Source organism: Channa argus, chromosome 14 (assembly GCF_033026475.1).
Source record: "Channa argus isolate prfri chromosome 14, Channa argus male v1.0, whole genome shotgun sequence".
Lineage (NCBI taxonomy): Eukaryota > Metazoa > Chordata > Actinopteri > Anabantiformes > Channidae > Channa > Channa argus.
The window spans coordinates 24,245,645-24,261,634 of NC_090210.1; the positions used below are offsets into that span (position 1 = coordinate 24,245,645).

A 15,990-nucleotide genomic window follows, 5' to 3' on the forward strand; every position below is an offset into this window, starting at 1 on the left:
TATTTTCAAAATATTGCATAACTTGCTTTTTGTTGTCTGATTTCCATCTCCTGACAACCCAACAAAATGATCAAAGTGTGCACAACGATCAATTTGTTGTTATATGGAAATGCAATTTAGCCTGATATTCAAGCTTGTAAAGACATATTCTGTGTGTATCTCTAACCTGTGAGGAGCCTGGTACGAATTTCTGTATTAATCTTCCTGTGTTTTGCTGTACAGTTGACGAACTTTAAGAGTGTATATATTATGTGACAGGGAAGAAATATGTTTGTACAGCAAAGAGGCTGCTGACGCTGCCCCACCAGAAGCATCCTGTTTATAACCACAGGTCTCTGAAAGAACCAGTGACTGTAAGTATCTGTGCAGATTATTGGAAACTTGTGAATTGTAGTTGAATCTTGTCATGCAACATTTTATTATTATAAACTTGCCCAGTTTGCATTGATCTGAGTGAAACTTGGTTTATCAGTGATGAAGACCAAGCCTGAAACTGATTCATCCACGTCCGAACTTTCATTTCCTTTTTTAATTCTGCATAAGAAGAAATTCCACATCCAGGATACATTGTATTCAGCAGTGTATATTTTATCTGCTTTAAGCTTTAAGAGTAGAACAGTGTAATAAGGTGAAGTTAACCTTAAGATAACATTAAAAGTTCAAACGCTCCAAGATGCCATCATATTAGAAAGGTGTGGGGAACTGTAAGAAAGCCATGTGTCCTGGTAACAGTATACAATATCAGAAGAAGAAGTTTTAGTGTGTGACCTTTATGAACCATGGCCCTTGCAAAACACATCCTGTGGATAAGTCTGTTATCAGCATTTACAAAAATGCTGCCTTTCACTTTCACCGTCAGGTTCGCAGGCTGTTATTTCTGGGAATTGGTTACACTTTTTGTAAAGGCATTATGCAGTTCATGGCCCATCTCACGTCTCTAACCACTGTGTGCAAATCTTTCTTGTTCCACTTGTTATCTGCACATGTAGAATAAAAAGAACATCAAACCCCAGTAAGCATTTCATCAAACAACACATTGACATTCTTTCAATGATTTTTTACACAATGTACAACAAACGCTAAATACATCTATCAATACCCCAAGGTGATTTACTAGACATGACAAACTGCTGAACTGTGCACTTTTCAGACGCCTGTTGAAATAATAAACATTTCTTCACATTGTACAGCTACATCAAGCATCTACACTAGACCTGTACTGTATTCTTTCTTCAACAACAAATACATCTGATTTTACCATTTTTACTGTATTATATTGTATCAGATTTCATTTTTTCCACCCTGTGTTCAAACACAGAACGGATCAAACCTACTAAATGATTTACATTAGGAATAAGCTGGGATTAGTTGCTTTCTTTTTGTTTAACATGGTCTAATAAAGTTTTTGGTCTTTGGATGGTGTGTGTCAGGAGGCGATAATGAAAAGTAAGTGGATCCCAGTTTCATGAACTGAGTCTTAGCAACTGAGAGAAAGTGAGGGAAGTGAGAAAAGTAAATTAAAAAGGGTTAAATTAAAAAAGTAGAAAAGTTACGGTTAAATGCTGCAGTTTTTCTTTCACTCTCAGGATTTAATGGCCATTAAATCCTGAGTGTGAAAGAAAAACTGCAGCATTTAACCATAATTCTTCTCTGGTCAGGGTTTCTGGGACTGGTGTCAACCGTTGCAAAATTCCTGCACTTTTTGATCCAATTTTACAAAAGGACAGTCTGCAATGTTCTGAATATTTTACTCCTATAAATCTTTCAACATATTCTTATAATATGCTGTTTGTTCAGTTAGTGCTAATTATTTGTTCACTGAGCAAAGTCTTTGCACTAAGTGAAGCCACACCCTCGAGTGTGCGTAAGATATAAAACAGCTGCATCTACCGAGTGAAGTGCAGCAGACCTCTCCCTGCCTTCCTGATCAGAGGAGAACTGAGCGGTAAGTTGATGAACACACTGAGCTGTTGGTTTACTTCTTTTATGTGTTTTAGTGTTTATGTCATATAGTAATTGTATAACTGCCTGATTTCACCGTTGTTTTAAAGTGTGACAGTTGGTAGTGCCTGCAGTACGGTTAATGCACATATCACACATCACTATTTACTATAATTCAGAGATGCAAACTGGTGAAGCCTCCAAAAAGTGACATTCTGACCACACAAAACCGAAAAAAGCTGCACCTTCTTCAATGCAAATTTCAGATCCTTCTACTAACCTTTCAACTGTTTGATATTTTTCTTTTCAGTTATCTGAACAAGTTAATATTCATCTTTTTAAATGAGATATATATCACCGATTTATGGCAAAATCTCTCAAGTCTAGACTATACAGATTTCTAGAGAAAACCCAACAATCTCTTCATGTTGATTTAAGACTACTGGCTGGACAATATTTGTCTCAATATTTTGCATAGTTTAGAACTTTTACACACTAAAAAAAAATCCACTGATAATTGAAGAAAACAATCAAAACATTACACCAAATAAAGTCATCACTTCTTGAGGTCCTGCATAAGATACTGTGCACAACAGCCAAAGCAAAACGCTGATTACACATTATCTATAGTAATAGTGACAATACTATCATAAAGTGGTTGTGATTATCAAAGTTATATCAAGATTTTAAAAGTAATAAAACGTTTTACAGTGTGGTCTGAATACAGCATCTGAGTTCACTGTACGACTGATTGTTACTGGTTATCTACTTACAGAATGTCAAAGAAACCCACAGTGGGGAATGAAACAAGACTTCTTACTTAACAATCACTCATCTTCTTTCAGCTACAGTTTAGCTAAGCTCTCTCAGGTGAAGGCACGTAGACACGTCAAAGACAACATTAATCTAATTGGTGAGTATTTTTGTTGTTTACCAGGGCTGACAGCATAACACTAAGATAAATGCATAAATTAGAAAATTCAGAATTCAGAGTCAGGGAACCTTAGACTTTACCCTTTGGGCACAAAGGAAAAAAACACCTGCACAAAATGCTGAGGGCTGAAAACACAAAACTGCCAACTTGAATTTTTTTATAAAGGATTTTATTGACTGCTGATATTCTTCACAAGTTAAAGAAAAACTAATGCTACATGAACAACTGCACGGAACACGTCAAGGTGGGAGGCTGGTCAAAAATACAGCATTTATGTTTGAAGTGTTTTAAATTTTCTTAATAAAGTAACTCACTTTTTCCTCAGTTTGTCAACCAATCCATTCCCCTTGGCTCAGGCGGACAAGTGAAGCTGGTTAGTTTACGGCAAATGTCTACACAAGGTAACACTCTCTTTTCTCACTGTCCTCAGTCTAACTGCTAAACTACACACTGCTAGTTCATTCAGTATTATTAAACAGTAATATGAATGTTCATCATGTTACCAGGCAACCAACAAACCCCTGTCCTTAGCCTGAGTGCTAACCTCAAGAATGCTAGTTAGCTAAGCATTTGTAAACATTAATATGAATATTCGTCATATTACTAGGAAACCAGGAAATCACTGGCCTAGTTTTTAACCCGAAAATATTCAGCAAGTTCAGTAAAGATGCTGTGTTATGGCTGCAAAAAGTTATGTGAAAGCTCCAGCAAAACACATGTTCTGCACAGCTGAATTATATTTAAAGTTCAAGAAAATCCACAAAGTCCTATTTTAAAAGTTTGATAAATTTCTGATGTTTCCAAGTAAGTGGTGAGTAAGTGAGTAAATTTTGTTAAACTACAATGAAAATATTGAAGAATGTAATTGGGATTATGATCTGTGTCCTATTTGAGCAGCAGCAACATGTTTCAAAGCAGCCGTCTAAAGGTCAGTTGTCAGGTGACTGACTGCACAACGTAGCTAATTGCACCGTAAAGATGCTGATTGGTCAGAAGGTGAATGTGTCGCCCTCTACTCTTATGGAACCTGTTAGTATTTACATAAGAATTTTGATCATCATCCATGAATAACCTCATGATCCTCAGTAATTACTTTGATTTTACTGTACAGTATTGGAAAATGGTAGCTGCTTGGTCTTAGAGATTTACAATGAGATTAACATGCACTAGTATCTACACACTATGAAATTGTACTACTGCATTACACAGTGATCAGGGCCTTGTATTCTGTGTATTTTATTCTTGGAATGTTTCATATTTTACAGATTTGGACCTAAAGTACAAAGACACTTCAAAGCAGAAGATAAGCAGTAGTATCAGTCTTCAGTCTGCTGGTCCTGACATCACTCACTGTGTTATTTCAAATACATTCTACAGCCATGTCGTCTATGTTGTCTATGTTTAAGTCTAAAACTTCAGGCCCCCAACGACTTTCTGATGTTGTTAAAGACAAAATCAAAAAGCTGGGTATTCATGAAGGGCCTATGCCTGTCTATCAGATTCCTTTAAAAAACATCAAAATCGATGTAGATGGATGCAAGCGTTTCACTTTTGGGGAAGAAACCAAATCAAAACCAAAACAAAATCGCACCATAATGGTTCTTGGAGCAACTGGTGCTGGAAAGACAACTCTCATCAACGGGTTGATCAATTACATTCTAGGTGTGAAATGGGAGGATTCATATCGGTTTAAGTTAGTTGATGAGGGTCAGTCAAAATCCCAGGCTGAGAGCCAGACTTCGGAAGTTACCGTCTACAAACTCTACCATGAGGACGGTTTTACGATCGATTACTCCCTGACCATTGTTGACACCCCAGGATTTGGAGACACAAGAGGCATAGAAAGAGACAGGATGATTGTAGAGCAGCTACGTAATCTGTTCACTGCTGAGCTGGGGGTCAGTGAAATCGATGCTGTGTGTTTTGTAGCTCAGGCAGCTTTAGCACGACTCACACCAACACAGAGATATGTGTTTGACTCTGTGCTCTCAATCTTTGGCAAAGATGTGGCTGAAAACATCAGGGTTCTGGTGACATTTGCAGATGGCAAACATCCACCAGTTCTAGAGGCCATCAATGCTTCAGGTGTCCCGTGTCCTAAAGCTAAAGACGGTCTGCCAGTTCACTTCAAATTTAATAATTCAGCACTGTTTGCACACAATACATCATCTGCAGGTGACACCCTGAGTGGGGATGATGATGATGAAAACTTTGATCAGATGTTCTGGAAAATGGGAATAAAAAGCATGAAAAGGTTCTTTTCTGCTCTGAATGTCATAGAAACCAAAAGCTTGACCCTGACAAAGGAAGTCCTCAGAGAAAGACAGCAGCTGGAGAATTCAGTTGAAAAGCTGCAGGAGCAGGTTAAACTTGGTTTAGCAAAGCTTGAAGAAATAAAAGAGACAAGTGAAATACTAAAAGAAAACGAGGCAGAAATCAGCAGAAATGAGAACTTTGAGTTTGAAGTCACTGTCAAGAAGCCGCGTCAACAAGATATTTCTGGTTCTGGAAACTACATCACCAACTGTCAACAATGTCATGTGACCTGTCACTATCCTTGTGCGATACCAAATGAGGGACATAAGGCAGGTTGTGCTGCAATGGACTCAAATGGATACTGCACTGTGTGTCCAGGCAAATGTTATTGGAAAAAACACTTTAATCAGAAGTACAGGTGGATGTATGAGGAGGTTAAAGAGAAGAGAACAGTTAAAGAGCTACAAGAAAAGTACCTAAAAGCCACAGAGGGTAAAAAATCTGTTAAGCAACTGATTGACAGACTGAAGGCTGAATATGACCAAGTGCAGGCTGAGGTGGTGAAACTGATGCAGAGGTCAGCAAACTGTCTGAACAGACTTCAAGAGATAGCACTGAAGCCAAACCCTCTGTCCACTCCAGAGTACATTGACATGCTCATTGAGGGAGAGAAACAGGAGGCGAAGCCAGGCTGGAAACAACGCATTCAGTCCCTGACAAGTATGAGAGGAAAAGCAGAGACCATGGCCAAAGTGGCAAAAGGAGACCAACTCCTTCATCGCCAAGAATCTCAAATGTAGGGTCACCAACCTGGTGATAAGGCATCTTGTTTTTATTGTTTGTGATACATTTTTCGCCAATTTTAAAATATATAATCATCTACTGCCGTTGTTTTTAGTACATTTACATTTGAAGTTAAGACATAAACTAAATAATTATGACTTTACAAGTTATTAAAAGTACTGAGTTATACTTTATTTTGTATGGTAAAAAGGGGGCTTCTCTTGAATGTTGGAGAAATGATTAAATCAGAAATTTCAATATGCATATTAATTGTTGTCACTTGGTTATTAGTTTATTAAATGTCCTAAATGTTCCAAACCACCAGATGAACAATCAAATGTCTGAAGACCAAACTGTGGTCATGGGGTCTCTTAATGAACATCACATCACTCTCCTCCAGCTACAAGATGCTGCAGTTCAGTGTTTGTCCACACAGGACTAATCGGCCTCCAACAAGAATGTGGTGGACAGTCACACATGAAGTTAAAAGAATCATAGTCATATATGGAAAACTATGATTTTTTCACAAATTCGGGAAACATTGTTTGGGAATTCTCCCTGTGAAACTTTGTCTGTGGAAAGTATTACTTGAGTGTGCATTAATATTTCTGCTTTATTTGTATTAATAACTTAGTGTCATATGTAACATGTGTCATTATAGCTATAGCGTGATTAGAATATATGCAAGCAATAGTAAAACTTAACATAGTGAGTGTGTGTGTGTGACACATCGTGTGAACAATGTATGTAAGTTGTTTGGCAGATGGCAGAGCAGGGGGCGGCTGGAGAACAGGAACCAGGCTCGATGTATATGTCTCCAAATAAGGAAGTAAACGTTGAAAGAGCGACTCCCGGCAGAAGCTGCAGCTGCAGTAAAACAGACTGGCTATGTAATGTCTGGCTGGTCGAGGGAGAATCAGAGGTCAAATTATATTTTCACACCTGTTCATATTATTCATATTTAGATCTCTTGTAACCAGGATTGAACTAAAATAATAAAATCTCTCTTTGAGAATAAAGTCGCAGTCCTTCTCATCTATTTTGGAGACGCTACAATACACATCCAAACATGGAAAAACACGAGTCTTGGTTGGTGACTTGCTACAGTCTAAGTATTTAACCAATAGTAAGGATCTGTTGCTCACAAATAATAATACGAGATCGTTAAGCTGCCTACAGTATTTCCCTCTGTAATGTAGAGTAGAAGCATTAACTAACACAAATACTGATAAGGATGTTAAAAGTGTACTTTACAGTACCTGAGTATATGTATGTTTCACCGCTGTGTACAAGTTACACACAGTACATTTACACTTAGTGAGATGCAGAACAGCTGCTAGTATCATAATAAACTGGTCTTGTAAAAACAGAAGAAAAGAAAAACAATAAGATTAATGATATGGATAATTCTAAAATTATACTTTAAGTCTGACAAATTCACCGACCAATTTTCAAACAAAACCAATTTAAAAGAAAGAAAAACCCAAAACGGATTAACCTGCTCCAAAGAGAGTGAAACCTGAAAAAAAAAAACATTTCTTCCCTTTTAAACTCAAGACAAGAGTAATGAAAAGGTCACCTTCAGTAAACAGATATCATCTTACATAATTTAATTGTAACTTATTACTTTTAACGCACAGAAATAAGTCTATTATTTGATACAATGAAGCTGTTGCTTTCATGAACAAACTCAGGGGAACATCTTCAGATCTCTGTCCCTCTGTAGCTGGTCCTGTTCTACTGCTGCAGCTACTAATTACCTCTAATTGATTTGCAATTCATTGTTCATAAACAAGAAAAGTTCCGTTTGTAAAAACTGAAGTGATCTGACAGTTTTGCTGCTCTGTCCACAAACTTTACTAATGAAAATGTCACTTGTTTTATAACTGCTTCCCTTTTTTAGATGAGTACATTCTACCTGAACTTTATTTCCTGTCTCCTGTCTTCAATCACACTGAAATATGAAACGTTTTTGATTTAAATATCTGACAGAACGTCAAGCAGCACTTTAAGGTGCAGGGTGGACACAGGTCAGGAGCTGTGAGTCTCTGTCAAACTAACTAAAGCAGCAACAGCGTGACACTGAACCTTTAACTCCGCAGCAAAAATCATATTTTCCCACTTACAGGCCTGACTCATAACCTGGGAGCTAATGGCTGCTTCATTTGTCAGAAGGCACAAAATAAAACACACACACAAAGTTAGTTTCTACTCACCGGTCCATGGAGCCTGAACTCCACCGTGGAGGAAAAGGGGGAGGCTGTGGTGGACTGGACACGGCAGCAGACGGGTCTTTGGCTGGTGTCTCCAGGTCGGACTGTACCTGTAGCAGGCCGGAAGCTTCTTCTGCTCACACAGTCCAGACTGTTACCCGCTCTGCTCTTAATACAAATGTCAACCGAGCAATCAGAGACTGTAGCACACCGAGCTAGTTTTAGCATTTAGCACCAAATCTATGCTAATATCGCTAGCATGCTAACGCGCTACTTAGCATCACTGTGAATGAATACAAGCTTACAAATGTACACGTTTTTATACTAGAGGAACTACAGTAAGATCTGAAACAGGTAGTAGTACTTCGTAATAACCAGGGTTATGGACGGTTTTACACACAGCTACTGGTTTGTGCTGAGATGGTCTCTGCTCTGCAGCTTTACTCTGTGGTGGTGCTGCTACAACTTGGCTAAAACTCGGATTAAAGTTCAACAAAATAATGATTTCACTTGTGAAGCAGAATATATTTGAGATTTACAGATTCGTTGTGAATTGGTGCCATATAATTAAAGTTGAATGGAATTGACATTAAGTACATTTTGACCCAACAAATAAACAGGTTCACACTGGTTTTTCTAAGCGGTTAAATCAAAACCAAGGGACTGAAACACTTTCATGGAGTTTTGTAAACTCAACAAACACAATGTCAACAGAGGGAAATAATGAGTTTCTGTAACCATAAAGAAATATTAAGTACAAATACATTTAGTACAAATACCTGTCCTTCCCTGCTTCTTCACTTCTTGCTTTTTCAGGCTGAGAGCAATAAAACACACTGAGACTAAAATGTCCAGTTAATGTCTACATATATTCTCCTACGCTGTCTAACAATGTAAAGACTGTGTGTAAAAGTCAAAAAAATGTAGTGAAAATCCTCAAATTAGTGAACGAAAAGGCAGCAGATCAAGACTGTGACCAGCAGACAACTTGCACATTCACATGTAAAACCAAACCTTTTCCAGTAGATGTCGACATGTTAAAAACAAATTAAGGACAAGGTTCAGTTTTGTAGACACAGAAACAGCAGCAGGTAAAAGTGGAGCTGATATAACATCTTTATTTACCGACAGCTGCTTTATCCATAAGAATCCATCATGATCAGTACTTAAAGTAACGTAAACTTGAAATACTTCAGTAAAGTACAAGTACCCAAACATTTTACTCAATTACAGAACTTAGTAGTAAAATAGACTCAGTTACTCTGGAAAGTAGAACCTCAGAACAGCTGCTCTCCACCACGTGCTCATCACCCAGTTACCTGATCAGCTGCTCCCTGTTACTCATTAGCTTCAGTCATGTACGTGTTGCTGCACAGCATCTTCTTCTGTGTGTATAATCTCACACGTCACGTGTCCTGGAAATTACTTGGTTAATGTGAATGTTTGTCTTTTTTCCTTTCATTTTTTAATCTTCATTCAGTTCTTCAGCAACAGAAGAACAACTGGACTGAGCTCAGGATCAGTTTCCTCCTTCATTCCCTACAACTTGCCTTAAACACCTAAAAGACTTTCTATCTCCTAGTAGGTTCAGTCAACTCTTATCATGCCATATAATGGTAAAAGCACCTGACATGGTTCTTACCATCCACTATGCTGCACAATTGTTGCAGTTCTTGTTGCAAATTAACACAGGGCTACAGTCTTCTCATGTTTAGGTAATATGTAAAGGTAATATATGAAAATATGAGTGGTCTCCACTGGAAGAATCTTACAACAAAATAAAATAGGAAAACAGGAGTTTCAACCCTTATACACAAACTAAAATTAATAAAAAGCTTTTCAGCTGGTTGATGTTTTAACATCTGTCTTTGGGACCATTAGGTAGCTAGTTAATTCAATGTGTTGAATTTTGTAGTAAGGACGAGATCATTCACTCCACCTGTGGTAAAGCAGCAAGATGGTAATCGTCATATGATACAGTTGGTTTTCCTGGTGTTGTACAACATCTTCGTAGCACCAAAGCAGAGTTATATTTAGGGGACTTGTATTATATGTATCTCAGAATTAGTACAGATCTGTGGAACCGTGATGATGGGTGGAACAAGTTATTCATGATGATTGTACAGTTGGGTGCAAAACTTTGCATCGTCTCATTATGAAATAGCAAAATGATTAAAACAAAATCCAAAATATTAAATGCACACTTAACTATTACAAATTCTATTACAAATCCTTCATCAGAAATTAAAGTAACTTTTTAATTCATTTATCAAGGGGGATGCAAACTTCTGCACTAATATGATTTTCATTATTTTACTGAAACATACTTTGATGAATTTTGTTATGTTGTAAATTTAGGGTTAAGTTTGCATCCACTTATACTGAAATGGCATAAAATGTCTTTTATTTAGATTTTGCAGTTATGTATTTTATTCTGTGTATGTGTCTTTTGGCTTCATTTACTCTATGAACAAAATGTACCAACAGCAAAATGATCAAAACAATCTGTGCAAAATGATGAATTATGTTCTATAGAAGTTAAAGGTTGTGAGCAGTCCGAATGTTGCATCGTCTTCAAGCTTTTCATAACGGGACATAAACTGGGTCTTGTCATCGTCCTTGTATTTATCAGGTTTCAGCATATTCTACTTTACTCTAAAACCTGTGATGATCTTTGTTTGCATGAATTTCTATATTAATCTTACTGTGTATCACTCTGCAGTACATGAAATTTAAGAATTATGTAGAATTTGAGAGTGAAGAAATGTGTTTGTGCAGCAAAGAGGCTGCTATATGGAATGAGGGAAACACACTTTTTATATAAAGCTTCCCTAGTTTGCATTGTCCAGGGTGGAGCTTGGTTCCTCAGTGATGAAGCCTGTGTTAACCAGATTCAAATAAAGTGCCTAAAACTGAAACATCCACATCCTGATTCTAATTTCCCTTTAATTCTGTATATAATGTAATTCTCACTTATACCAGGATCAAAGACTGTGTCACGCAGGGCTCATAATTAAGGGTTCTTGTTCATTCTTTCTAAACCTCACCCAGTTTCCATTTGATTAAGGAGACATCACTGAGTCTGTGTCGGGACTTTGCTGTTGTAGATGATGAATAAATTCCTACTCAGTTGTAAGTTTATTGGACTCAAACTAAGTCAGTCTGATCCAACAGTCCTGCAGAAAATCCTCCTTCATGAAGGCGATAATGTTCAGTTTGTGTTCACACTCAGAGGAGTTTATTTGTTTTTATGCTGTAAAATAAATCATTTACTGAGTTTTCCAAGTGTGTCTATATACATTTTCCTCACCAATAGAGAAACACTTTAAAGACTGTGGAAATATCCCCATCTTAGTGAATCCCACAGGACATCCAGGAAAAAGAAAAACACCCCATGGCCGTGATTCATTAAGATGTGCAGATGAGATAATTTCCAATGTAATTAAGACAGGATGCTTCTGGTTTTCGTGAAGTTGAACCGTGTTATAAAGTATCAGGTGTCACAGATGATGCCTCAGTAAATCTGTACATTTCAGAGAATCAGACTGTGTTTTTGAACATTATCTGTAGCCATAATCTGCATGCACATGTTTTGCTAAATAGTAGAGAGTAAGGTGCAGATTTGCCACGACACACTAATATCTCCAATTCTATTGGTTTGTCCCATCAAGCCGGCAGAAGACACTTATTGTCTAGTTGTGTGGACAAATTAACCACATCATACAATGTGTAACATTAACCTTTTTAGCTAAAATAGTATAACAGTATAGGGCATATGGATTTGAGCATATGGATTTTTGATTAACAGAAAATCACTTTTAGAATCTTTAGTTGACAGGTTAAGGAGATAACTGCATAACTTTGACACATTTTTCTAAAAACTTCAAAGGGAGAAATAAAATGAGAATAAGAAGACAATAATAATGACTAACCCATAAATGTCTTCAAACCACTGCAAACAATGTCTTTTGTTTCCCGTTTAATAATCCTTTTAGAAGTTATCTTGTTAATTTTAGTTAATTTTAGAAGGCATCTTGTTTTCATTGTTTAACACAAGCTGTGATCCGAATTTTGCTAAATAGAAAAATTGTTTAATCATCTACTATTGTTAGATTTTTTTTTGTTTGTAGATTTGAAAGTCCTGAAGTTAATATCGTGTATACGGAGGTGATCACTCTCCTCCAGTTACCACATGCTGCAGTTCAATGTTTGTCCACAGTGTGGCAGCACAGCCTCCAACAAGAATGAGGTGGCCAGTTACACATGAAGCGGAAAGATGTGCTAGTCATATATGGAAAACTATAATTTTTTTTTTCTCAGATTCAGTAAATCTCCCTGAAACATGTAAAACAATGAATTTTAACTATGGTCACATGCAAATCACATAACCTTTCACTGATGCTGCCTTAGAAGTCACATTCAGCCATGTTGATGTCACATACTTCACATATTAGCATATAACAAGATGAATGTAAACTTGAGCTTAATGACATATCAATTGTTAGACTCAGCCTCTTGTTCTTGTATACCATTGTATACATCATGTATAATAGTACATTTAAATCATATTTTTTGTCCTTTTGGCTTAACCTGTACAGTCAGCGGATCATTTGTTCACATGTTTTTACAGTTTTTACACCGGGTGCCCTTCCTGACACAACCCTCCCCAATTTCTACCGGGCTTGGGAGCGGCACTGTGGAGCCAGGATGGGGAAGTGGGCTGTTGGGGTTCAGTGTCTTACCCAGGGACATTTCAACGTGGTTGGCAGGCAGCCACTGCGGCCCCACACTATGATACATTTAAATAAGTTAGACAATAGTTAATTGTTTCCATTCACTCATTTGAACAAACTTTTTTTGTTCTCTGTAAACAGGTGTTCAAGTTCACTTTTCTCTTAAATTGTGGTATCTTAAAATGAACCTATGGTAATTTTAAAGAGGAGAAATCAAACAATATGAATTAATGAAGTACAATATAAACCAATGTTTGACAGTGTTATGAACTGTATGTTATCAGTAGCAATAAAATTTTACAATTGAAACTTCTTAAATACAGTAGCAGTTAACATCCTTTCATCCACCAAACACTTTGGAATCAGTTTACAGTCAAAGTAAATGCAAATTAACTTTTTAGAGAGTTTAGAAGAGCTTTTCTGCCGAATTAACTACTTAACTATTAATGAACTTTAATTTTGTTTATTATTATTAAGTGTGTACATGTGTACAATCTACTGTGCGTTAGCTATGTAAACTCCCTTCTGCTTTAAAATCTAGTCTTGATAACTGGTAACAGTCACGGATGTCATACAGTTCTCCTACTATCAAAATGTGGTGGTCAAATAAAAAAACAAAAAAACAAATTTCAATCAGACAACAAATTTAAACCAAACTCAAGATTTTTAACATTGATGTACTGACTGTGCTGCACAATACACTAACACGCTGTGTTCATGGTCTGGTCTCATCACTAAATGTACAGAAAAGACAACTTGTCACCAGATTCATAAAATATTATGCAGACCTCCACAAACCCTATTGCTGTATTGATCCATCCATCCATTTTCTTAACCACTTGTCCCCCTAAGGGTCACAAGCTGACAGACAACCATTTAGAGCTACAGGCAATTCAGAGTCACCAATTAACCGAACATGTCTTTGGACTGTGAGATGAAACAGCAGTACCTGGAATTAGAAACCAGGAATTCCTATTCCTATTCGAATTCGAGCTAAGAGGTGGCAGCACAAACCACTCCACCAGTATTTAACAGTATGTATTAGCTGATGATTCTTTTATAGGAATAAACATCTTCAAACGGCAGCCAGTAATTAAGTAGTATAGTGTGTTAAGTATAGTGGTGTAAAAATACATATGTCTGATTTGATGGAAATAAAAAAATACAGTACTTGACTAAATCTACTTAGTTATTTATGACCACACATAAGTGAAAATTAAATGACTTTTTTTGCCCTGTTTTTCCTTCCAAGCAGTAAAAAATGTCAGAAATTCTCCAGATGAAACTCGGAATAACAGTGGTAATAATAATATCCACATAAGAACTTTTCTCACTCAGCTGCTCAGAATAATTTAAACAACTTGATATGAATGCAGCACCACGACAGAAGCCTCCAGATTCCATTAATTTTGGAAATCTTAGCACAAGGTCACATTGTTACCGTTTCCTATTATTATCTCCCAAGAAAAGGGTAAAAATCTGAAACCAGTGAATGTTCAGCTTTAGTATGAGTTAATGAATTAAGCAATTGCAGCTGAATTTATACTTGCATTGTAATTTCCTGTATTGCAATAGTCTCTACACTGATTCCACAATAATGTGAGGACACTGTCATGTTCTATTTTTACCTTCCCATTTAAGGTGACTAAGAATGCAACCATCTCCTTGTTAAAAAATAAATAAACATTTTCATACATTTTCTTGTGAAGCCAAAACAACGACAAATCACTGTGTCAAAATCAAAACTGAAACCAAACTGTGTCTGATGTCTTGATAAGGATTAACAAAATGTGGTAGTGGGAGAATGTAGTACCACAATGCATAATATTGAGTACCTACATTTTGAAAATTGAATTTGTATTTAACTGTCTATTGTTTATTCCATATTGTTTGTTTTGCCAAATGAGGGCTGATGGAAATTCAGCTATTACCTAATTGTGGTATATGTAAACATAAATTCATCTCCTCTTGTATGGGATTAATGTTGTTAATGTTAACATTGTCCGTGATAACTAAACACACCCAACCACTACAACCACTAGAACGTGGCCTGACTTCCCCTGACTTCCCGTACAATCTGCACATCCATCGAGTTTCAGTGCCTGAGTCCTGTCACTGCCTCAGGTGAGGCTGGTATGGGTTAGTTAGAAAGACGTCCAGCAGCCATGACTCAACTTCCACATTCAGTGGATCACTGATGTCACAACATAACTCCCCCTGACACTTCGTTGTACCACCTCTAGGTCATGAATAAACATCAGGGGGTGTTTCTTGCTGATAGAGGATTTAAGGATGGAAAGAACAGCTCTGCCACTGTGCCGAATCAGATCTGCAAACCTCTACTGTAAGTACAGTGGCGCGTTCATTGTTTTCAGTATTAATATTTATTATAACGGGTAACGTTAGAGCTCCACTGATGGTTATAGTCTGAATTAACATTTGTATTTTTATTAACTCAAAAAAACTAATAGGGCTAATTTCAGATGTGTTAAAAAGATCCTGAAATAAATAGAACATGATGCCTATTGGTAAGAATATACAGACGAACACCAGTCAGTCACTAGCTTAGCACTGGTGGTCTTACTGTTATAGAGGACAAGTGTGCATATGAGCAATTTAAGAAAACTTGTAGCATTCACACATTTGAAATTACTTCGAAAGATGTTTTCCAGACATTATTTGACTTTAGAATAACAGTGGCTTTGTCTTAATGAATTTGAAATTTGACTATAACACTCGAATTGACTGAACTGACATGTTTAATTTATGTGTCAAACCTAATGCTAACTTGATGTTCACATTATTGTCATTATGATGGCTACCAATTTATATAGAGATATTATAGATTTCAGTAGTGGTATTCGCATATTTGGTCCTGGCAGCCTCTTCATTTCAGTAGTTAAATGATAACTGGTCATTTTCTAAATGAATTGTATTTTAATAAATCCTCATTCTGACACTAAAACCAACAATAAATTGCCTTTACTGTTATTTGCTGTGTTAGCCTGCAACCTGGATCAGCTTATTTATCTGAGCCTTAGACTCAAGTCTAAATCAAATTCCATTCTACATTTATTCAAGGCTTAATCACACCTGATGTGAGCTGATCATAATGTAACAACTGCTGACA

At 36.8% G+C, this 15,990-nt stretch overlaps 2 protein-coding genes across 8 annotated transcripts in view; one reads left to right on the forward strand and one right to left on the reverse strand.

Moving 5' to 3' along the window:
• LOC137098655 (uncharacterized) overlaps positions 1-15,990 on the reverse strand; it is a 55,600-nt gene that overhangs the window by 9,995 nt on the left and 29,615 nt on the right. Inside the window, exons 1-2 of one of the 4 annotated variants that reach the window (XM_067475130.1) lie at positions 8,907-9,115; positions 8,131-8,290 (exon numbers count right to left, since the gene is read on the reverse strand). The gene's annotated coding sequence lies outside the window, so the exon portion shown is untranslated. Of the gene's footprint in view, positions 1-8,130; positions 8,450-8,906; positions 9,116-15,990 lie in introns of those variants that run through there. The other 3 variants (XM_067475126.1, XM_067475125.1, XM_067475129.1) reach the window with 3 other exon arrangements.
• si:ch73-170d6.2 (uncharacterized) lies at positions 1,871-6,108 on the forward strand. 4 transcript variants are annotated; one of them, XM_067475132.1, is made up of 5 exons: positions 1,884-1,945; positions 2,787-2,854; positions 3,041-3,119; positions 3,201-3,276; positions 4,141-6,108. In XM_067475132.1, exon 5 carries the CDS (start codon positions 4,255-4,257, stop codon positions 5,929-5,931), a length of 1,677 nt encoding a protein of 558 aa, XP_067331233.1. In that variant the 5' UTR covers positions 1,884-1,945; positions 2,787-2,854; positions 3,041-3,119; positions 3,201-3,276; positions 4,141-4,254; the 3' UTR covers positions 5,932-6,108. The 4 variants fall into 4 exon arrangements, with proteins under 4 accessions (XP_067331232.1, XP_067331233.1, XP_067331235.1 ...); XM_067475134.1 differs by having other exon boundaries at positions 1,889-1,945; positions 3,072-3,119; XM_067475131.1 differs by lacking the exon at positions 3,041-3,119 and having other exon boundaries at positions 1,871-1,945.